Source organism: Mesocricetus auratus, unplaced genomic scaffold (genome assembly GCF_017639785.1).
Source record: "Mesocricetus auratus isolate SY011 unplaced genomic scaffold, BCM_Maur_2.0 Super-Scaffold_100013, whole genome shotgun sequence".
Classification (NCBI taxonomy): domain Eukaryota; kingdom Metazoa; phylum Chordata; class Mammalia; order Rodentia; family Cricetidae; genus Mesocricetus; species Mesocricetus auratus.
This window is the reverse complement of record NW_024429196.1, coordinates 19,320,189-19,345,482: the sequence shown is the minus strand read 5'-3', so window position 1 is coordinate 19,345,482 and position 25,294 is coordinate 19,320,189. Positions and strand designations below refer to the sequence as shown.

The window sequence follows — 25,294 nt, the reverse complement described above, 5'->3', positions numbered from 1 at the left end:
GTGTCTAGAAGGTTACTGAAAGCATGTGGCAGCAGCATGATAAACAGATGCACAGAAATCTCAACATGCAAACACACTTCTGAAAGTGAACAGATCTCAGGCAACAAAGGCTTTCAATGAGGGCACATTAGTATTTATTTTGCCATTTTTGTAAGTTGCAGCTATCAGGCCTTTTACTGATACTAAATCAGCATTAACACATTCAAAGTCTTTCAATTTGCATATTATATAATTTATTAAGTTGTCAAGCTTACATAAAGAACTGTCAGAATTTTAGTGATTGTCATCAAATGTAACCAAATGTTGCTGGTAACAAAATTTCTCAGTGTATATTTTCAAATGCTTATGGACTTCAAATTCTATTTGATTCTAGTTCTGCTTCACAGGTTGGGATGACTTCAGGAGAATATCAGAGGTGCAGTCACAGCACAGTGAATTTCAAAACCTTTTTTTTTTTGTCCTAAAATCAAACCACCACTTAGCACTTGATACACAAATTGAGTTTAAAATCGCTTGATTCTAGGGGATACCAAACTAAATCTAAAGCTTACACATTTTAAGTATATGAATGTAAGTCACCAAACAGTTTAAGAACTCACTTTTATTAAAGCTGATGATAATTCCTACTTCAGGATAGTCTATAACTGGAAGGGGGGAAGTATTAATTACAGCTTCTTGGAGAGAGTGAAGATTAGACAATGCATGCTTTAGGAATATGCTTGAAGACATTCCCCTAAGACAGGCATTTAATAAATGTGAATGTTTCACACTTTGTCACCCAAAGTGGGGAAGTTCCCCAAAAAACTCTTCATCATAAAACTCAAGATGAAAACTGGCCAAGCAGTGTCAGAGCAGAATAAGGGGCAGCACTGATAATGAGTGATCTACTACACAGTACTCATTCAAACCGTCAGTAGCAGAGGTAACGGCAAAATGCAGTGTAACAAAAATAGCACCTCTGAAGAAAATCAAGTCATTGACACAAACCTGAAAAACTGTTCTGAACTCCAAACCACTATATGAAGACTTTCTATAGCAGCCAGTTCCACACAAGCCAGGCTGGATAGGGTGTGGTAGATGTTGACAGCAAACACACACAAGACAGAACACTTACAGCCACAATTGCATCTACATAACTACTGTAGGCAAAAGGTTCCTTTTCTTATCACATCTACATTAGCTCTAAAGTCAACCAGTCAATCCTTCCTATATTTTACCATAGGAGGGAAACCTCTAAAGATCCCTTTTAATTAAAGCAGAGGTGAGGTATTCTCCTTACGTCTTTCCATTAAGCAAGAGGTCATGGGCTTTGTTGTGAGACTTTTGCTCCCCAGTGTAATTCAGAATAAAATGACTGTTTAGATGACAATATAAAGTACCACCGAAGATTATCATACCATGGTTTTATAAGATACTTCCACAGATCACAGCAGCTTTCTCAACTAAAAATCTAGAAACAATTAATATGATTGGATATGTTCGTTAAACAGTAGGTAAAATCAGTGGTTTATCTAACCTCTTACAATCCTTATGATTGAGAAAGCTTTGTCTAATCTCTTACAATCCTTCTGATTGAGAAAGCTGTCCTTGAGTGACCAATGCAAACAAGAGTTGGTTTGCTCAATAAATAATGTCAACAGTCTAGAAAAATCCTCAAAGAACATTTTCCTGTAGCCGAGGATTCCACTCGGTGACAGGGCACTCGCCCAGCGTACTCAAGTGCCTGGGCTGTGTCTCCAGCAACGCCAATCCTCTCCCAAAGTAAATGTTTTCCAATTGTATCATTTACTCAGATATTTTTATGTTTCTTTTTATATCAAGAGCTTACCATATAAAATTATGTCCACACTTCCAGATATTGCTATTAATCTTAAATGTTGCCCTAGAATTTGAAACAATGAATCAGGGGTTCTAATACATTATTAATCACTTGCTACAGTTCTGTGTTGGCCTTCATTTATAAGTAAAATATAAATGTCATTGGTGGGTATCATGTTAAATGAAGCCAATTTCAACCTATTGATGTTAAAGCCTTGAGCATATGTTATAAAATATATTAGTAAAGGGAGCAAAACGTTCTTTTTCTCAGGTAATATATCCAATTGTTTTCTAAATGATTCACCCTTACCCCTCACCCACCAGTTTCAAACATTTGCCATTGTCAGAAATAGACGCAGCACAGCACGAAGACAAAGGCTGGCAAACACCACGTTCTTCCTTATATTTCAGGAAACAATACGATTCATGGTATTCATGAAGTTGTTTATTCTCGTTATTAAAACTTGGACTCAAGTAATCCGGTTTTTCTGGAAAAAGCACCTTGTTTGTAGGGGTCATTTAATCGTCCTTTTCTACAATCACCTCGCCATGAAGCACCTTTCTTCTTTGACGTAGCATATGAAAATAGAGTTGAGGAAACACTTCATTGGAGAAAGAAAACAAAGAAGGATGAGCTCTTGCTTTAAACTGCTTGAAGCCTGTAAAATGTGAGCGATCAGCACTTCATATAGGACTACTACACATACAACCTCCCAGTGCTTGTGGGGCTCACTCTAAGAGCAAAAATGGAGGCCACACGCTATGTAACACAGAAACTGCTGGAGGTTTTCCTGTCCTAGAAAATTCACATACCTTGATAAATACATTTTACATAAGAACATAGTGGCCATGTTTATTTTTAGAAATCAATTAACACTGAAATATATCAGAACCAAGGAGAGCGGGCCCACTCTCTGCTTTTCTCTGCTCTGTCAACTGTATTCGGCTCCATGAGTACCTACACGCACATGCAGGTGCACGTCCCAACACGCATCCAACCTTCATCCATAGCCACTATGAACAGCTACCCCATGCTCTCAGGACAGCACACATTGGTGACACAGTTAACCTTTGGTTTAGGGAAGGGAATGGATGGAGGGACTTCTGTCTTGCACACACATAAACATGTGCATGGATAATACCAGCTGGGTACATGATTATCTGTACAGGAAATCTGGAAAAATTTTAGCTGATATGAATCAAGACTTTTTTTGTTGTTGCTTTCAAGACAGAATTTCACTGTATAGCCCTGGCTGTCCTTGAACTCACTCTGTAGACCAGGCTGGTCTCAAACTCACAGAGATCTCCCTGCTTCTGCCTCCTGAGTGCTGGGATGAAAGGCGTGCGCCACCATATCCAGCAGAATCAAGACTTTCAATCACAGCATAAAGGCTGGTGGCTGAACAAATATATGACAGATACAAACTCCAAATGCAAAAATCTCCCAGAATGGCAAGGAAATTGATCACAAAAATTTTCAATATCTTCTCCAGGTAAACTTGTGGAAAATATTTTCAAAACATTTTTTTAATTTAGGCCAAATACTACAAGAATGTGAAATGGGTTTGATTTTTATTTATAAACTTCCCATCTTGATAAATGCAGTCATAGTATATCTAGAGGTCTAAACATTCAGGTCATGTATATTTAAAGCAAACTGAGCAATTACGATGAGCTCTCCTAGAAAATCCTAAGTAGTTTAATAGAAGGCACTGCATCTTGAGTACTTTTAAAACCATTCACTGAAATTCTCCCATCTGGAATGCCCTCACTGGTGAGTGAGAAACACATTCTCAGTGCCAAAAGAAATACTCAAATGTTACTTTTAATTATCGAAGAAAAATCCGTTGATTTCTCTAGGAATATCAGTAAGGATGTGAGACACAGGCCTCTGATAGATCGATCTTGGGCAAGAGGGACCTCCGTGACCACAGGTACAATGAGCTAGGAAGTTGCTACTGGCAGAGGTCAGACATGTCTCCCAGGTGTTCAGAAGTTATAGGATGAAGCTTTAAGTTACCTTCTCTTAAGATCTTAGTTTCTATGGAATAACCTCAGAGGTCACAAGAGAGGAGACCACAAACAGTTTACATGACCGCTGCCTCTGCTTGTGGCACATTGGCCCCATCTAGACTCTTATAAAGCAAGGGGTGGGACAAACAGTGTCTGTCCATCTTCCTTAGCTCACCAGTGCTGGCTGGGTGGTAAATCAAGCAGATGGAAAAGACAAGGAGAAGGCATCCTCTCACCTCTATTTGGCTTCAGAAAAGCTCCAAAGTTGGAGCTCTCATGGGCTGGCCAAATAATAAGCACATCCCCATGAAATAAAGAGGCCTTGTAGCCTGTCCAGCCGGATTTGAGACTGCATAAATGTCTCGCTTCTACTTCCTACTGGCATCCACCTCTAATTTTACTGAGAGGTTGAATGAATCTTGTTGACTTAAAAGTTTACCACTATTAGTACCTACAAGAAGAGAACGAAGTCTCATCAACTCACTGAAGCTGTTGGAAATGGGGAGAAACATGTGGAGAGGCTGAATTATTCAAAACATTTTAAGAAAAGCAGCTTTATTTCTGTCAAGTACATGGAACAGCACAAACAAGACCAAGAAAAAAAAAGCACTTGTAATAAATCTCAGGTATGCCAAACGGATAGAAATGATCTCAAGTTTTCTTGAGAATGCTTGTGATTCATACATAGAAATGTAAATGCTTGTCAACTGTTCTATTGATGCATGCTTTTAGAATGATTTAGTTTTTCTGTTAACTATACCAGGCATATTTAAATGCTTCTGAGAAAGCAATTACTTGAATATTAATTTACTTGCCTTTTCACAAAATCAGTTAAAAAAAGAAAAAGAAAAATACCTGACTCACTTCCATTCAGTTATTCTAAAGACAGACAGGTTAATACATTTTTGAGCAATTATTCCCCTTTCCCCCTCGCTTTTTAAATTAGTTTAGTGTGATATTCCAAACACTTGCATATCATATCTTCAATCAAAGTACTAATAATCCTATACTTACACGGTATATAAGAGGCCATGGTTATAAGAAGAAAATAGTAGTAGTCAAAAGAGACATTGTATTTGTTAGGAAGCCTTACTGAAAACATTCCTGACTTCTTCACGTAAGGCAAGGCAGCATATATTGTGAGAAGTTCCCCAGCAACTCCAACAGGATATAAGATGATAAAAAAATTATATCTGGAGAAAGAAAAGATAGGTGATAGTTTTTCTAGGCCAGTTCTTATATTTTATAGCACACCTCTTCTATTACTATTGTATTTAAACTTAGAAATCTCTCTGTACGCATTTACAATATCACACACAGTTGTTTTTTTTTAAATCATCCTTTTTCTAGTAGGAATTCCTATTCTAAATGACAACATAGGAATAAGAAGTCAGTTTACTCTATATGGTATTCAAATGTTTTTATAATTTATTTTAAAGTATATATATGCACATTTTGTTTGTCTCTTTTGAGATGTGGGAGTGTTATGTTGTCCAGGTCTGTCTTGAACTCCCCCTGGCCTCAAGTGAACCTCTTGCTTCAACCTCCAAGTAATTGACATCAGATGGGGCCACCGCGCCTAACTACACAGCTCTGTTTGATTCATTTAAGTGTTAAAATAATTGCTTCTTTGAGGTATATAGTTGTAACTGGTCCTTTTTTCCCTGTAGCTGGTCATTTACTGATGAATGCTGAGCCTAAAAAGGACCATTTAGGACCTAGTTTGATAGTTTATGCTTCAAGGGACTGAAACAGATATTTTAGGTTATTTGGAACATACTACTGAAGGAAACTGACAACATGACTTCCATCACCAGCTACTAGTAATTAGTACACTGTGTATAACCACTTTCACAACAAGCAAATTTTTACAGGAAAACCATCTGCATTTCATTTAATCCCCCAGTTGGTATGAAAACACATCTACAAAGAATAGTCATATAACTCAGCTGGTAGAGTGTTGCCAAGCATACAGTGGGGCTCTGAATTTGATCCCCAGCATTGCATAAACCAGATGATATGGCACACCTGTAGTAATGCCAGTACTTTGGAGATGGAGACAGGAGAAGCAAAGGTTCAGTCATCTTCCACTACACACTGAGTTCAAGGCCAGCTTGGGATGCACAACACTCTGGGGGGGAAGGTGTCAGGAGGGGCGTGTGGGGAGTGTTTAGAGACAGACAAACAGGGAAACAGAGGAAGAGGAGACAAAGATTAGAGAGACAGACAGATAAATGATATAGGTAGGTAGATAGATAGATAGATAGATAGATAGATAGATAGATAGATTATAGACAGACAGACAGACAGACAGACAGACAGACAGACCACCTGATTCCCATACACCACAGACACAGGAAGAGATACGTGTAGAACTACAGAGTAAAGAAAGGAGAGAGGCCTTTGCTGTTCCTATTTATTCTGCCCTGCTGATTTATGCTCCTCTGCTCTTCCCAGTCTTGTATAATTTGTGTATTATTCAAATCAATAATTTCCCACTTTACCTCTTAAGGTTCTATAACCAAACATTTATAATTCCTTTTCAAACAAAATACCTAATCTATTTTCTTAACCTCATGAAGTTTTCCAGTGAACTTTTTAATAGCATTTTTCCTGTTTTTTTTTTTCTTTGTTTTTGGTCTTTTTTTTTCTGTAGCTTTGGAGCCTGTCCTGGAACTCACTCTGTGGACCAGGCAGGCCTCAAACTCACAGAGATCCGCCTGCCTCTGCCCCTGAGTGCTGAGATTAAAGGCGTGCACCACCATAGCCCAGCAATGGTATTTTTTAAATAGTATTTTCACTCCCAGGCTGGTAAGAAGGTTCAGTGGGTAAAGATACTTGCTGCAAAGCCTGATGTGACGATCTGAGTGCAATCCCCAGGACCCACACAGTGGAAGGAGAAAGCTAACTCATTGCAAGTTGTTCTCTGACCCTCTTAGGAGCATCTGGAATGTGCAAGTACCTAAACACACACACCCCAAACAACAAAATGTAATTCATTTTTTGTTTGTTTTGGTTTTGTTTTTTAAGATAGGGTTTCTCTTTGTAGCCTGGGTTGTCTTGGAACTCACTCTGTAGACCAGGATGGCCTCAAGGTCAGAGATCTGCCCACTTCAACCTCCCAAGTGCTGGGATTAAAGGTGTTCATCACTACCAACTAGCATCACTCTTAAATAAATAAAAATTTAAAAATAGTTGAAACCCTTAAGGTCAGTAACAATTCATGAGATGGGAATAAATTGTGTAATTTATTTTACTTTACTTGTTAACCCAAAGATTCCCAATTGCTACCTAAAATTTCTTAGAGGAAATGCACTTCTGAAATTAAAATGAAAAAATGTATGAAATCATAACCCAACATAAAATTATCCAGGAATACTTTCAACTCATAAATAGAATCAAGATAGTCAATAGTAGGTCAAACTATAAATAGGAAACCATTTCTAAAGTGAAGTTTTATTTGAGACTAATGGTTTCCACATTTGAACTCAAATATGAATATTATTTTAGAATGTTTAATGAACCTGTAAAATATATTACATAGCTGTAGTTTTCAAGAGTGTTTGGACATGCCAGGTGGTGGTGGCACATTCCTTTAATCCCAGCACTCAGGAGGCAGAAGCAGGATCTCTGTGAGTTCGAGACAAGCCTGGTCTACAAGAGCTAGTTCCAGGACAGCCTCCAAATCTACAGAGAAATCCTGTCTCAAAAAGACAAAAAAAAAGTGTTTGGACATGAAATATGATTATCAATGATTTTGGCTGGGTGTGGTGGCACAGAACTTTAGTTCCAGCAATTCAGGAGGCAAAGGCAGGCTAATTATTGTAAATTCAAGGCTAGCTTTGTCTGCATAGTAAATTCTAAGCCAGCCAGGATGACACAGTGACACTCTGTCCTAAAAAATACCGTTAATGATTATAATTAAATGATACACATAAGAGGACACATATTTCAATGTTGAAAGATTTTATGTAAAACCTTTTGTTCTTGTTATTGTTCAACATGGTCTCACATAATGCGGGCTGGGTTTGAACTCAATAAGTAATAAAGGTTGGCCCTGAACTCCTTATCTTCCAGCTCCACTCTGGAAGAACTGGGACTAGGGGTATACACTACCATGTCCATATACTAAACCCTCAACACTAATGAAATAATGGAAGATTCCAATGCGACAAGTTGAAACATGAAATGGCAGAGTTCTGTACTTTTCTAGAAATTTATAACATGCAAATACATTCTAAACAAGAGACTCAAAACACTAAAAGCTAATAGGACTGACCTATGAAAACTTTGTAAACACAGTTCATGAACAAAGATGATGTGCTGAGTTAGTATGTTTGAAAAAAACAGAGGTTCCAAAGATTATCGTGGAAGTTGGTATGGACATGCATTCTAAGATTAGGGCCAACAGCATGCAAAGCTTCAAAGCTCTTCATAGTCTAATCCTTAAATGTGAATATATTTTCATATAGAACAAGAAGAAAAGGAACCTAACATGTAACAGTGCAACCTTCTCAAGACAAACGATGAGTAAAGATGTAATGTTAGAGCATTTGATTGTATGTAAACGTTAAGTCACAAATGTCTAAAAAGGAGCCAGAAGAATATTTTAAAAGTCTAAGAGTCTCAAAAATACAACCAATAGTGATACCTCTGTGTAATGGAATTATGAATAATTTTTAAAGTTTTATTTCCTTCTTTTGTATTTATATGTTCTAGTAATGTACTACTATAGAAATGATCCCTGAAAGTATAGTCTTTATTTATATGTTCTAAGTTATTATCATTAAACATGGATCATACATGAGTTTTTTTGGGTTGTTGTTTTTTTGTTTTTGTTTTTGTTTTTTGAGACAGGGTTTCTCTGTGGCTTTGGAGGCTGTCCTTGAACTAGATCTTGTAGACCCAGGCTGGTCTCACAGAGATCCGCCAGCCTCTGCTTCCCGAGTGCTGGGATTAAAGGGGTGTGCAACCACCAGCCAGCTTGAGTTTTATTTATTTTTATGTGCATTGGTATTTTGCCTCCATGTATGTCTGTGTAAGGGTGTCAGGTCTTGGAGTTACACACAGGTGTGAACTGCCACATGGGAGCTGGGAATTGAACCTGGGTCCTCCGAAACAGTAGTCGATACTCTTAACCACTGAGCCATCTCATCAGTTCCAATAAGTAAGTTATAAAAAGGTAATTATTTAAGAATATGTTAGGCCTTTATTATATGGGGATCTAGAGCAAGAAGGTAAGCAGCTAGCTATTAAGCATGTATTAACACAAATGTCAGAGGTGGTTTTGCTTTTTAAGACAGATGGTGCTGGCAGGGTTGGGACTAATTAGGCCAGGATGGCTTTGAACCCACAGAAATCCGCTTCCCAAGTGCTAGGATGAAAGGTATGTGTCACCACCTGAGCTTAAACATAAGTTTTGAAAAAACAGAAATAAGAGACATGATATTGTCTCTAATATCCTATGGCATCATTTATAATATCAGAAAGTTGGGAAGGATCTGAAGCCTATCACTAGAGATGTCTACTGTTCAGTCACCATGGAACACTGTGTGGCAGTATCCGAGTACCAGAGTTGAAGCTAGACTGACACTCACTCATGCTGGTTTGAAAATGCACAAATGAGAGGCAGCCTCAGCAATTAAGAGTGCCTGCTGTTCTTGAAGAGGACCAGAGTTTGGTTCCCAGCACTCACATCAGGGAGCTCACTAACACCTGGAACTCCAGCTCCAGAATCTGATGCCTCTGGCCTCTTAGGGCACCTGCACTCACATAGAGATACACATATATGTATATAATTAAAATAGTAAAAATAAATGTCCACATAACAATACTGTAGAGCAATCAGTTAGCTACATTTTGAGTAAACTTTAATATAATTCCCAAAATGGATATGATACTTCCCAAAACAATAAAATAAATGACCAACTGAGATTACTTAAGGATATGATTTGCTGGGAGATGTTTTTACACAAACTACATATTGGCGTTATTATTTGCCTATGACCATTAAAACTCAGATTTTAGAATACACTGCTAGTGACTCAAATGGCAACATTCTGGCATCATGGAGCTGTGACACAAACTGTGATTCTCCAGTGTTAGCTCAGCACACAAAGTCAGCATGCACGGGGCAGTGAGGAACTAAAGGCAAGACATTGCCACCTGGCCCATTTAATGAAGTGCGGCAAGTGGTCGAGGAGACTGAATGTGTAGAAGGAATAGCGAGTGATCTCGGTCACAGTCCAGGAGACCAGAAAAAGCGCCACGCTCTCTTCATTCTGGATCTGCAGATGAGAGAAAGCCACAGTGCTGTTGAACCTTGGGCCTTTTGTTCAGTAAGACAAGAATTTCCCTTCCTAAGATTTGTTGCCTTTTATTGTAATGGAATACAGGACACAATGCAGTCACCATTGTGTAATTGGTTATAAATGCAAACCTTAACCGTGTCCCGTAGTTGGAGTGGCTGACTACTTACTGATATCCCCCCCTCATTCCTCAGAACAGACAGCAGGTGCAACATCCCAGGACATCATTTCCTTGAAAGCTGAGTGGGAACAACTGACTCTTCCAACTTCCTATTAGTCATTAAATCACACAGCCTCCACTGTAATACTATGGTGGTTTGAATGAGAACGGTCCCCACAGGCTCATCTATTTAAAGCTTGGACCCCATCTGGTGGAAATGTCTGGGAAGGAGTACAAGGTATGGTATGCCCCTGTTGGAGTAGGCGTGGCCTTGTTAGAAGAGGTATTTTTCACTAGTGGGTGGGCTTTGGAGTTTCAAAAGCCCATGCCAAGCCCAGTGTCTCTCAGTCTTTGTCTCTGTCTGTCTGTCTGTCTGTCTGTGTGTGTCTGTGTCTCTGTCTCTCTCTGTCTCTCTGTCTCACTCTCTCTCTTTGTCTCTGTCTGTCTCTGTGTGTGTCTGTGTGTCTGTCTCTGTCTCTTTCTCTCTCTGCCTGCTGCCTTCGGATGAGGATGTTAACTTCCAACTACTGCTTCAGCACCATGCCTGTCTGCTTCCTGCCCTGATGATAATGGACCAACCTTCTGAAACTGCAAGCAAGCCCCGAATTAAATGCTTTCTTTTTAAGAGTTGACTCAGTCATGGTGTCTCTTGACAGCAATAGAACAGTGACTAAGACAGATGCCAACTCACTAATCTGCTCATTCATCTTTGTCCCTCAATTCGGACATTATAATTTCTCAGCTGGACCATTAAAACCATTTCCCAAGTGTTTTTCTTTTTTTTATTTGTTTGTTTATTCTCCTCTCAGATGACAGTTTTCTTGAAAATAAAATAAAGCATATAATAATAATAACAACAAAAACAATAATAATAAAATCAGATAGGTCATAAGATTTGAAACTTAACATTGATCTTTAACAGGCTAAAAATGTACATTCCAGCACCCTAACACTACATAAAGGTCTTTACAACCTGAGCTCTGCAGTTTCTCAGCCTCTCAATTTCTCGCTATGCTCATGCTATACTTTGTATTATTTGCAGACAGTGCCTGGGAACTTCTGTGTCTTTACACATGCTGATCCCTCTAATTAGAAGTATCGTTTCCTATACAAACCCTTTCTCATCTCTTTAGAGTCAGCTAGAAGATCATGGTCCCTGCAAACTTGCCTGTTAGGGTTTAAATTTGAAATGTCCCCCACAAGCTCATGTGTTGAACATGCCCAGTGGTGACACTACGTGGGGAGGTCATGGAAACTAGCAGGTGGGACCTAGCTGGGGGACACAGGTGTCTGGGTCTAGACCTCTTCAGGTTACACCTGCTCCCTGGTCCCTTATTCTCTCTGCCTCCTGTCTACTATGAGCCTAATAACCTGTACCATGTTCTTGCCTTCAGGATGCTCTCCGTCCTCTTGGCCTATAGTCAGTGGAGCCGCGGACTGTGTGCTGAAACCTCTAGAACCATGGCCTAAAGTGAATCTCTTCACCATTAAGTTGTTCCTGTCAGACATAGTGTCACAGTGATTCAGTCTAACACATGTCCCAATCCCGTGCCTGCTCAGCTTCTTGCTTGCCTTCCCATTTTGATATCACTCTTTGGAATAACACTTATCAGTCTGAACTACAATTTTTCTCACTCTCATACATCTGTCAGTGCCCAGCTTACATATACCTTGTCTACAGAAGCCTTCAAGCACTTCCTAGAAGAGACTAAACTCTAGATAGATAATGTAATGCATACTGGGCTTGCTCTTGTCTCAAATGCTTAAAACAAAGGCAACTACTTATTTAGCTTTTCTCCATCACAGGCTCCAGAGAGTAAAACCACGCTGACGGCCACATCCTCAACACACAGTGTCAGGCACAGAGTGGCTGCATAGCTGCTACCTCCTGCATGACCAGTGTGTCCCAACGTCCAGCACAGTGACAGCTGTAGCTTGCCTTACTCATTTCTGGAAATCCAGGAATTATCACTTCCAGATGTATAGAGTATGTTCAATAAATGTTGGTTGAGGTAATTGGGGAGTTGCTGATAACCGTCAATGGGAAGCTACTGTTGGATAAAATCAAATAGTAAAATCGAGGGATAGAGCCTCTGGGGGATGAAAAGACCCGGAGGTTCCTTTCCCCAGTATCAGGAAGTCCCCGTTTCTAACTTCTCTTTAATAACCCCCCTCCGTCTTTCTCTTCCCTCCTTCTTCACGTCCCCTGTAGTTCTGGCTAAATCATTATACGCATTCACTGCCTTGAATGGTCTTTCTGCTGTTCTGTCGGTGGTAGTCCTGCTTTTAAACTGGTAAGCAATGAGCGAACCTTTGGGCTGTGTGTGAGGTGTACGCTCAGTACTGTCTGTACTGCATAGGGTTAGGGACAGGTGGTTCATGTCACGTCAATGAAAGGTCCCAGTCAAGAGGGCCAAAGTGCAGAGTAGCGAGAGGGCACGAAGTCGGTGATCTGTCCCCACCCAGACAGGAGGCCAGGGAGGCTCAGAGGAAATGGAGAGAAGGTTAGGTGTCAGTCCCAAAGCACAGAAGAGACCGGAAAGGAATCTGCAGGACGGAAAAGGGGCCAGAGATCTGTCCTCAAGTGGACAGGAGATACGGAGGCTGTCAAGAAGGTCAGAGGGGTTGAGCTGAGAAATGTTTCTGACATGGGTTTAAAAGGCCCAACATCCTCCGAGAGACTTGCATGGTGTTTGTTTTGTCTACATGGTTGAAAGCACTAATTAGACTCAGCAATTAGGTCTGTCTGCTGTCATGCCTCCATAAATAACATGTCTTTTTTTCCTCTAAGTTCTTTAACTTTAACTTTCAATTTTTATTTTAATTGGCAAATTAAATTGCACATATTTATGGTACATAGCATGCTGTTCTGAAATATGTATGCAATGCAGAATGGCTAAATGAAGCTAATTAATGTGTACTTTACCTTTGCATATTTCTTAATTATTTGGGTAAACACAAGATCTTCTGTCAACAATTCTCAAGTAGACATTGTCATCATCTGCAGTAATCATGTACAACAGCTCGCTTAAACTTACTCTTCCTGTCTGAGATTTGTATCTTTGGATTTAAAAATGATAACTTTTAATTCAGGTCTTTTATATGTGTTCAAGGCATGTGGAACTACATCTACTTTTGCCCATTCCTATAACACCTTGTGCTAAACAAGGAAAAGCAAATGAGTCATTTACACCGATGACTTCAAAGATTAAAAAAAAAATGACTTGGTTAAGAAGAAACGTCATAGAAAAAAAATTGGTTGGATGGAAATGAGTGTTCATCTTAACATCCCGAAAATGCAGGAGGAAGAGATGTTATGAACTAAAGGTGACAGGACTGCCCCGTTCTATATCAGTGGAGAATCACTCACTGCCCAATCATTCTGCCCCCCAAAACATGGCAGTATTAATACTTTAGATTTGTAGGAACGAAAAGCTCTTACAACATGTCTGCATCACTTACGGGTTTTATACTGTGAGTAACGAGCCATACCATGAAGATTCTTGAACTCACTTGGACCCCTGTCACAAGCACAGAAGTGGGTACAATCCCTGGAAGAGAAATCAGGTTAATGATTGCCTCAAAGGTAGCTTATAGCAGTAGTATAAAATTAAAGCAAAAACTCACCAATCAGACAGTGGACTACCTGTAGGGAAATTGAGAAATCACAAGTCAATAATGTGAACATTCAATACCATCAGCAGTGGTAGCAAAGAAGCCCACAGGTGTCACATAACTAGCAAATTAGGATTTGATTGTTCAGCTGAAATACTTGCAAATAAACACCAGAGTAGACAAACAGTATATTGAAAAACTTACCTCAAGCAAAGCCAATGTTTGGAAAAATTTAAGTGTCTTCTGAATGCTTTTATATAAACCTCTGTGTGTTCCTTTTTCCATATAAAAGCGTACCATAGCAATAGCTAGAACCAACCACCTAGAGGAAATAAAAGTATTTTACAAAGTTCTATCAAAACTAACATTACTGATAATGCGCATGCAATTATAGCAGCATTATTTACTATTAGCAATAGCTAAAAGGCGGAAGCATCTAAGGTATCGATCAGTGATTGAACAGATACTTCATGTGAACTGTCAATACTTTACTTCTACAGCACTAAGTCAATCTACAGCGACATCTAAATTCAAGCCCACCTTTTTTCATTCATTTTGTTTTCTGAAATATTCCAGTATTAATATTTTATATTACTGTCCATGAAAAGCTTTCTTTTAGGCCCAGGTTATTATTTGGTCTTTAAAAAGAAGGGACTTCAATATATGCTATGACACAGATGGACCCTGAAGACATCAGGCTGAGGGAAATAAGCCAATCACAAAAGGACAAATACTGTATTTCATTCACATGAGGCACCAAGAGTTATCAGAATCATAGGCACGGAAAGGTTGGTGGTTGCCAGGAACTGGGAGAAAGGTGTGAATGGGAGTTAGTGTTTAATGGATACAGAGTTTTGTTTTGCAGGATGAAGTTAGGGATATGAATGGTGATGATGACTACACAAATTTAATGTACTTAAAGCCACAGGACTGCATATGTTACAAAGTTTAAGGTGGTCCATATCATGTGTTTATCCCAATTTTAAAAACTCACTAAATCTCTTGAAGAAATGCCAATAACTGTATAATAATATTTGTGTTTTATCATTCTGAGTTCATTATATTTAAAAAAGCATCCCAAGGGAAAAGATAACAAATGACATTCTATAGAATATAGATTCTAGGTTCTATAACTTAGAATCTATATTCTAGAGTAATAATAGAATTGTATATTCTATAGAATACACAGTGTGCCAACTACTAACAAAACAATGACTAGGATATTTTTGTTTTTAGCAATTAATCTGACAGACTAATGGAAGAAGTTGAAGGTAAAAAAATAAGATTGTCAAAGCATTCATAATTATATGATGGTATGGTCCCAGTTTCTTTCTATTTCTGTGATAAAACATTCTGATCAAAAGCAGATTATACTTCCAGGTCACAGTTCATCGTGAAGGGAAATTTGGGAAGGAACTGAACAAAAAACCACGGAAGGATGAATGGCTTACTGGCTTGCTTCCTTGCTCATGCTCAGCTAGCTTTTTTTTTTCTGTAGAGAGTCCAAACCCACTTACCTAAGGATACAACTGCCCACAGTGGGTTAAGACCTCCCACATCAGTCAACAAGTAAGACAATGTCCCACAGACATGCCCACAGGCTAATCTGATCCAGGAATTTCTCAGTAGATTTTCCCTCTGCCCAGGTGGCAAACTAACCAACACAAGTCTCAAAATAAAAAGCTGTATTCATATAAAATATAGTATGTAGTTTACATAGGCACACCTAGAAATCTTTAATCAGAAACATTTATTGATCTTCACAAAACAAAACCTATGATATAAAAAAAAGATCCATACAGATGGAATATGAGCCTGCTTTCAAAGAGTTACTGTTGTTGGAAACAGGGTCTTCCTATGTAGGCCTGGCTGGCCTAGAACTCACAGTGTAGACTAGGCTGGCCTCAAACTCACAGAGATATTCCTACCTCTGTCTTCCACATGCAAGGATTAAGGATACATGCCACCACACCCAGCCAAAAGTTGATTTTTTTTAAAAGAGGAAAGAACCCTTGTCAGCTTAAAGATGTATGTCAAATATGCACTCTCCTACATGACCCTAATTAAATATGCACTCTCCTACATGACCCTAATTAAATATGCACTCTCCTCCAAGAGCTAACACTTAAAAGCCGCACTGTGGACAGAAGCTTTCTAGTACACACATCTCACTCTTCCTATAGTTCCTGATGAGTGCTAACTTCTTCCTGTTCCCTCTCCACTCCTAAAGGTCAAGAAAGTTGCCTTATCAGTAGCTTTTAAAAGCCTGGAACACTCCATCCATGGACATGAGTAGCTATCCTAGGTTTTAAGATAGGGAGGTATCAAAGTGTACAGTCAAATGCATTTCTGAACTATATGATTATCATAGTTTAACTTTTTTACTAAATGGCTTAAATGGATTCCTACAAAGACAGCAGAGACTAGTGCAGACTTGACAGAATGGAAGGACAGAGGGACACATGTAAGACCACCCTCCCCTCCCCCTGCTCAGCATAGAGCATACTGAACAAAATGACACAAAGCCAAGCAAATGTTTAAAACCATCAGATTCTTGATTACAGCAAAGACAGGGATCTATGTTTCAGACATGGTCACATACATAACCAATGTTTGGTCCTTGCAGTATGCTTCTGAAGGATTATTCTCTTTTCCTGCTGAGGAAGCAGACAGAGGGACATACAGCTGAGCCAGCTGAGACCTAAGGCCACTCTCTCAGAGTGACGACATTAACTTATTAAGCTTACTGCTGAGGACAACATGGCTCAGCAGTAGATGGATGAAACCCTAGTCTCAATCCTTAACAAAAAGGGTGCTGAACTTGGAGTAAGATAATGGGCAAGACTGGGATGGACCCTCTGCGGTCCCCAAACCTCTGTCCCACCACATCACAGCTCTTTTTTTTTTTATTCTGCTCATGAATCTGTGAAGGCCATTTCTGGAATCAGTACTGAGCTAATCTAAAGCACTGGCTTGACGGTGTTTTCGTGTTTTAGGTACCTTCCCAGCTCAAATTGTAAAGACTATCCACCTCAGTTCTAAGTCCCCTGGTTCTAATAAAACCAGAGAGTTAGTGAAGGCATATTCATCCACTTTTTCCATATGCCTGTCTTTTGGAGGCAGGGACAACTTAGCCACCTATAAAATTTAAATTTGAGAGGCAGTTACTAAGTTAATAAAAAAGTCATCAGAGCATTAAGGACATTTTAGACAGCATTTATGTGGTATTTCAATTTTGGTACTTTCCCATAGGTGGCAGCATTGTACCAGCTACAGACTACACAGCACAAAACAAATGGACACGATGCAACTGGAAAGGACCACCAGGGATATATTCTGACTCTATCTGCTGTTCAGTAAAGAAGGCCAAGACCTTATATAAACTAATCAGAGCTCATTTCCCAAGCATACCCAAAGTTTCTCTAAAAGCCCTACATTTTGCCAACTTTGGGTGTCAGTTTAGCAATTAAAAAAAAAAGCCATAAGCAATGGGGATTTCTCTCATTATGAATTAGTTTGGGGGGGGAGTTCTGTTCTATTTTGCTTTTCAAATGTGCCAGGGATATTGATTTCATGAACTCAAATAGATTCAATCAGCCCTTGACAAACCAGATTCTCAAGCCAGGTGTATTGGTGCACACCTGTAATGCTAGCACACCAGAGGCAAAGGAAAGAGGAAAGCTTCAAGTTCAAGGCCAGTTGGATCTACATAGCAAGTTCCAGGCCAGCCAGCGCTACATAGTGAGACTGTCTCAAACCAACAAACAAAACCACCAGATTCTCTTTGGGCAAAAGCAAATAAACAAAAACCGTTTCAAAGAAATTTTTGCTTGTTTGATTTCCCTCATTCATTAATTCGTCTTTCAGCAAGTATCAATAAGACAGGTAGGCACTAAGCTAGATGCTGAGGACTAAAGATAATTAGGACATGATTTTTTTTTTGCCCTGGGCACTAAATTAGCAAGTAAAGATTAAAGGACAGTGCTGTGACAAGAAACATAAGCCAGAACCTACAAAATGAAAGGGTCTTTTTATGTTACTCTGGCTACAGTGTCCTTAAAAAGCTTATCTTTTTCTTCTAGCTACCTTCTGGCATTTCTTTTTTTTCTAGATTTCTTAGACATTGGGTGGCTAGGCCTGCAGAGTGCCCCACTGTCTAGATCTTGCTAATTGGATACCTTAGGTCATTTACTATATTCTGCTTCCTACATTCTTGTAAATTGGCAGTTAGTTCTAGGGGCTCTATCAGACTCTGGCGAGAGTACTTAACAAGTTGTTTGGTGTATTTCTAAAGGAGCAAACCATTTCTAGCTGTTCTTTCTTTGTGATGTTAGTAACTATGGATGTTCTCTGTCTGCACCCACCATTTCAACTGTTATTGGAAAAATAACACCCTAATTTGAAATTTCTTCTTTGTACCACCTTTAAGTTAGTGATTAGGCCTGCAGAAGAGATGGTCTCCAACTCTCACACAGCTGAGCTTTCATATACGATCCATTAACACCTCTTGATTGCATTTCCTAGACTGACTGCAACAAAGCACTCTTGCCGATAGAGTAAAACTGGAAGGTTCAGAGAACTAGACTTAAGCTTTGGACCACCTGCTCTTTGAGAGCCACTGTTAGAAGATGAAAGACAAACTGCCACCAGAAGATATTCGCAAATCACATACCTGGCAAGGGGCTATTTAAAGAAATCTTAAAAGTTAATATTAGGAAGCCAAACAACCCATCAAAGGAAAATAGTTGGCAAAAGATGTGACCAGAGATTAAACCCAAGAAAACATACAAGCTTGCCAGCGAGTAAGTGATGAAAATATATCCAGTATCACTAGTCATGAAAACGAAAATAAACTCAAAATGAGAATATACATATACTTGCTGGGTGGCAAGTTTGGCACAGGCTAGAATCATTTAAGAGACAGGAACCTCAATTGAGAAAATGCTTCCATAAGTCCAGGCTGCAGGCGAGCCTGTAGGGTATTTTCATAAATAGTAATTTGATGAGGGAGGGCCCAGTCCATTGTGAGTGGTGCCATCCCTGGGCTGTGGTCCTGGGTTCTATAAGTAAGCAGCACCCCTCAATGACCTCTGCGTCAGCTTCTGCCTCCAGGATCCTGCCCTGTTTGAGTGCCTTTCCTGACTTCCTTCAATGATGAACACTGATGTGGAAGTGTAAGCCAAATAAACCCTTTCCTCCTCACCCTGCTTTTAATCATGGTGTTTCGTCACAGCAATAGCAACCTTGACTAAGACACTGGGTGTCAAAAAGGAAGACCACAGGCCGGGAGTTGGTGGCACACGCCTTTAATCCCAGCACTCGGGAGGCAGAGGCAGGTGGATCTCTCTGAGTTCCAGGCCAGCCTAGTCCACAGAGCTAGTTCCAGGACAGCCTCCAAAACAATACAGAGAAACCCTGTCTCGAAAAACAAAACAAAACAAACAAATATTTTGGATTGATTGTCCTATCAAAGCACATTCAGTATAGCAGTGAAAAAAAATCTGTTTCTTTCATAATTTCAAATTAAGCACTAGGGACTGGAACTAGTATCTTGGAGTGTTCACTGTCCCCCAAACACTTCTGCTAAGAACTTCAGATTCATCACCTCTTGACCCTTGTCATAATCGAGCAAACAAGTTGTGTTGTTGCAGTTTCACAGATGGGAAAACTAAGGGTCAGAGGCCAAACAGCTTATCCAACTTGACTCCCCCAAAGAACAATAAAACGGAATCTTTAAACGATGTATTTTATGTATATGGGCACTTTGTCTGCATGTACATCTGCACACCAGAAGAAGGCATCAGGCAGTTGTGCTGCCAAGTGGGTGCTGGGAATTGAACTCAGGACCTTTGGAAGAATAGTCAGTGTTCTTAGCCACTGGGCCATCTCCTCAGCCCCTAAAACAGATTTTTTTTTTTTTTTTTGGTTTTTCGAGACAGGGTTTCTCTGTGGCTTTAGAGGCTGTCCTGGAACTCGCTCTGTAGACCAGGCTGGCCTTGAACTCATAGAGATCCACCTGCCTCTGCCTCCCGAGTGCTGGGATTAAAGACGTGCGCCACCAACACCTGGCCTAAAATAGATTCTTTAATGAACCCTTTTTTTAGTATTTACAAAACAAAAACCACGCGTCAGCAAGGCACTTGAAGCCTTGCAATGGGTGGGTCAAGCCAGCTGTCTGTCTGTACTTCCAGCCATTGCTGTTGTTTAACCCATGTCTCCCAACCTCGCATCTCGATCCTAACACACGTAACACATGTATCCTCATCCTTGCCCGGCAAGTCCTACTCACCCTTCCGGTGTTTTCATCTCCTTCACAAAGGCTTCTCTCAGTCTCCCCCTGCTCCCGGTACTCAGGCACTTGTTTTGTATGCACGTATCCTAGTCTATCTTTATTACAGTTATCACCTATATATAAACGCCCAGGCTATGTTTCTTCAAGGATGAGCCTGGAATATTTGTCTTATATTCCCCACTTGACCTAAGGCAATGCACTACCATCTACAGGCTCAACGGTGTTTGTTGAAAAACAAGGCACAGGCGCTCACCACTCTAGTTAAGAACCTTTTCTGAGTAAGCCACCTTCCATCCTTCGAGGGTGCCCCCAACTCTGGATTTACCTAGAGCCACTAATTCCACAGCATCAGGGTAGGGGAACGTTAATGACACTAGGGCCTGACTTAATCTGTGATTTACCTTACTTCTATACAGTCTTATGTAGCTATGAAAGTCAAAATGACTTAATTACATTTTAAGTGAAAATGGGAGTTTATAGAGTAGCTATTCATCCCCAACGTTTTACAAAGTAAAATAAGTATTCATTACTTTCTGGAGCTTACAATGAAGAATTAGTAAAATGCATGGTGTTGTTGAGTGACAGTAAGTGGGATGGAGAAAAACCAAGCAGTCAAGGTGTGCTAGGATGTCTGTGAAGATGCCCAGGTAAAGTCTCCCTGACGACAGAGAGTTGAGCACAGACTTCAAGGAAATCAGATACTCAAATAAGAGTAAGGAAAAAATGAAAGCTTATAGGAGGCTTATGGAATTATATGGAGTAGTTCATCTGGATGGACTCTTGATGGAAATAACACTGGGCCCTCTCGGTACAAGCAGACAGACATTAGGGTAAGCACTGGCTTGCTGGATGGGGCCGAACGGGAGTGAAGCATGAGAACGCACAGCACAAGTCATTTCAGCTGTCTCCGCTGAGGTCAGGGGAGCCTAAAGAAGTCCAAACAAGCTGACTCAGTCACCAGAACAAGGATGACATCAAATTCTTGAAAGCGCGAACAACCTGTGCAAAGATGGAAAGCGCTGCAAAATGAACACTGAAAAGCAACGTTGGAGCGTGGACTGGCCGGCAAAGGGTCAGCCAATCAACTAACATGGGGTGGGTATTCCAAAAACGTTTAGTGACTGGATGAGACTATCTGGGAGGAGAAGCGAGTCTCTCAGCCCCTGCTGCATTTTAAGGCAGCAGCCCACGGTGGACACTGAACTGCCTGCCAGGTGTTTGAAGCCTGTGAGTTTTCTGAACTTTCAAATGTGACGAGAGCCAGGACAGCAAGATGAAGTTGCACAGCTCTGTAGTCAGTCTCAGTGGAAATCCATGCTTGACACTTTCTGGTTAGGATCTCTTGACAGCAACTTAAGGTCTCTCCATGCCTCACTTTAAAATACTGTTCTGTACCCCTCACGGGATTGCAGAAAACTAATAATGAGATCATGTATCAAAAAAAAAAAGCAAAAAGCACAGCCCCTGGCATCCAGTAACCCCCACAAAACACATATTTATGAAATGTTTGCTATTCAGTATCATAAATGCATAATACATGATCAGCAGGAACACTTGTTAAGTAGAACAACCACATTTTTCTACACTTAACCAAGAGGTCAATTCAATCACACTTTTTTCTTTAAACCTCAGAGATAGTTTAAAATACTAAACGTTTCCTCACAGTCACGTAAGTTAAAACTTCCGAGGATATTGAGAAAGTTACTTTCTAAAGGCAAGGTAGCTAAGGGCATTTTCATAATGGTTGGAGTCACCGTGGACACGTAAGTCATTTGACATCTCTTTGAAGACCGATCAGTCACACTAAGCCTGAAACTTTTAAAGAAGGACGGGAATCTGCAAAGGATAAGGCCACAGCGATGCTGGACACCTGCCCTGACCCAATCAGGTTAGGTGTTCCAAGCCCCAAGTAAGCATTTCTAAGTGCCATGCTTAAAAAGAAACAGTAGGTGAAGACACTGCCTCCCGATTGCAGCACTAGTAACCACACGCCCGGGGTCCAGTGTGCACTGCTCGCGGACAGCTCCCGGCTGGGGTGAACAGACCCCAGCATTTCTACAACAGCAGCGGGAGGCGACAGGGGCGGCCGGGCCAAAGTCGCCTCCCCCTTGGGTCGGCCCCGCATTCCTGCCCAAGTCTATACTTAACCTCCGGCCCGCGCCCCGTGCCACGCCGTGCACCGTATTAGGCAATGCCCAGCGAGCGGCGGCCGGCCGCCCCGCCCCGCTCCATTCAACCCTCCTGCGCCCCTCCCCCACCGCTCCGCGCGCCCACGCCGCGCCGCGACCCCCAGGGGCCCGGCACGCGCGCTCTCGCTCTGGGCGTCCCGGCCGCGCGCCCAGAGTGCTCCGACAGTCAGCGGCCGAGCGCCTGTGCTCCCCGTCCATGTGCTCCTGCCGCGCCGCGACCCCCGGCCGCCCAAGAAGCGCGCTCTCGCACCAAAAGACCCCCGCCGCGCGCCTCCGCCTCGACCCCTCAATGCTCCCCGTGCTCCCGTTCCACCCCATGCGCGCGCCCTCGCCGCGGCTCGACCCTCTCCCCCGCCCCCAGCAGCCCCGCGAGCGAACGCGCGCTCCCCGCGTCCCCGAGCCCGGATAGCGGAGAGATGGCTCAACTGCGCGCGCGGAGCGTGGCAGGACCTTTGCGCGCACGTACCCGGCGGTCATGGCGATATTGTAGAAGGTGAGCCAAACGGTGGCCAGGAAGCCTAGGCGTCTCCTCTTGCCGATGGCTTCCTTCTCGTCGCCGGCCTCCGAGGAGCCGTTGGTGCCGTCCTCCTCACTGGACGCCATGGTGACCGCGCACGCTGGCCTGGAGGAGCAGCGCACAGGAGCGGGAGGGGCCGGCCGAGAGAGCCACTGAAGCGCCGCTGCCCGCTGCCGCCGCCGCCTCTGCCCAGCGCTCCATGTGCGACGCGCGGGGGGTCGGCGCCGCCAGCTCGGCCGCCCGCGAGGGGGAGGAGCGCGCCCCCGGCCGCGCGCTCCGCCCCGGCGCCGCCTCTCGGGAGCGCGCACTTGGGGCCCCGGCCGGGGCTCAGGGGTGGGCCAGCCGGGGTCACCGCTTCGAGGCGGTACTGCGCAGCGCGCTCCCGCCGAAGAGCTGTCCGCGCTGGCTGCGACCTCTTCCTAGAGAGACGCGGGCAACGCGCGTCCTGGCGATGGGTGCCTGGCTGGTACGCCTTGTCCAGACTGAGCGAGCGCACATGGAGTGGCGAGGGTTCTGCCCCGGGAGCAGGATCTCCCCACCAAAGCCTGACTGTCTTCGAGCTTCTGGATAAGCAGCGCCCGTGTAGCTTTGTCCCGTGTTATTACTGGGCCAGATGGGTTTGTGGGTTCTAGCGAGTCTTTTCTAAAGTTGCAAAGGGAAGCTGAGGGAAAGGACATGGCAAAACTCGGATAGGTGTTAGGGTTCACACAGGAAACCCAGACGCAGGGTTAACAAGTTCCCTGTCCTATTGGGAAGAAATGCCCCACTGCTCTGCACACGTAATCTCTCATTTTTCTCTTCCTTTCCAGAACCATCCTTCTGATAGCCTCCATTCCCTTTATATAGTACGTGGATAAGAAAGAAGGCTCCGGAGTCAGCTTCCAGAAATTCAACCCCCAAATTCCTGACTCCACCTGTGTGTGACTTGGTAGTTTGTGTATGCCTAAGTTTCCTCAAATAAAAATAGAATAACGCACCTCAGAGATGTAGAGTTAAGTAAAATATCCATCAAAAGCAGGTATTGACATGCTACAGTTTGTCACCTCAAATACGCATGTTAATACTTTTCTGATGACCTTGCTTATAATCCAGGGAAAGAAATTTTGCGAAGGGCAACTGAAGGTGTTAGGCTGTTCCTGAATGGGAGTCTAGACACTGGCAGAGAGGACAAATGATTACAGGCTGCCTCATGAGCAACTCTCAGTGTGTACATCATCCTGGGCAAGGACTAGACCTGGGAGAGCTCATCATGGCCAGGAGCATTTTCTACCTAATTTGGGAAATGTAGGGTGAAAAAAATTAAGTTAGTCCTTGCAACAGGAAAGTGTAATATGGATAAGTTTACTATGCACATGCTAGGCCTGCGCACTGAAAGTAAATCACTGCTTCAAGAGAGACCTTGGAATCCCAATGTGTTAGATTGTCAGTTCTCTCCAAATGCCAGTGGATTTTATTTGACAAGCTAAAATCTAAAAATCCATGGAAGTGTATGTGTATGTACAGAGCCTGCTTTAAGCCTTACCCTAAAACGACAATCTTCAACACAGCATGGTAAGTAAGGGGAGGCGTGGACCAGTGTTACTGCAGAGTCCAAATACACTAAAAGCTGAGCTAATCCAGTGTGGGAATTGTAATCTTTTCAGTAGAGGGAACAACTGGATGACCACATACAAATGAATCTCACACCACAGACACGTGCTAATTTCAAAGTAATCATAGAATTAAACACTATAAAACTTCTAGAAGAAAACAGCAGAATCTCTGAACTTAAGAATGGCTAAGATTTCTTAGGTGTGACTACCACAAAATAAGAAAGAACAAAGTTCAGGGGTGGGGGGGTGCAGGACAGGATGATGACAACAGCGGACATACAGGGAACCCAGGTATGGGCTCACAAGTCCCTGTCCCAGTGGGAAGAAATGTCCAGGGAACCCAGGTGTGAGCACACAAGTCCCTGTCCCAGTGGGAAGAAATGTCCAGGGAACCCAGTGTGGGCTCACAAGTCCCTGTCCCAGTGGGAAGAAATGTCCAGGGAACCCAGGTGTGAGCCCACAAGTCCCTGTCCCAGTGGGAAGAAATGTCCAGGGAACCCAGGTGTGAGCCCACAAGTCCCTGTCCCAGTGGGAAGAAATGTCCAGGGAACCCAGGTGTGAGCCCACAAGTCCCTGTCCCAGTGGGAAGAAATGTCCAGGGAACCCAGGTGTGAGCCCACAAGTCCCTGTCCCAGTGGGAAGAAATGTCCAGGGAACCCAGGTGTGAGCCCACAAGTCCCTGTCCCAGTGGGAAGAAATGTCCAGGGAACCCAGGTGTGAGCCCACAAGTCCCTGTCCCAGTGGGAAGAAATGTCCTACTGCACTCCACACTTAACTCTCTTCATTTTTT

The 25,294-nt window shown here is 42.2% G+C and overlaps 1 protein-coding gene across 1 annotated transcript; it reads right to left on the bottom strand.

The window, feature by feature from the left end:
- Window positions 1–111: 111 nt before the first annotated feature.
- On the bottom strand, window positions 112–23,156 carry Hacd1 (3-hydroxyacyl-CoA dehydratase 1). The gene is made up of 7 exons (XM_040755460.1): window positions 22,862–23,156; window positions 14,119–14,236; window positions 13,927–13,945; window positions 13,762–13,850; window positions 9,997–10,118; window positions 4,846–5,024; window positions 112–2,420 (listed from the first exon to the last, which is right to left on the bottom strand). Exons 1-7 carry the CDS (start codon window positions 22,996–22,998, stop codon window positions 2,338–2,340), a joined length of 747 nt encoding a protein of 248 aa, XP_040611394.1. The 5' UTR covers window positions 22,999–23,156; the 3' UTR covers window positions 112–2,337.
- Window positions 23,157–25,294: the final 2,138 nt, after the last annotated feature.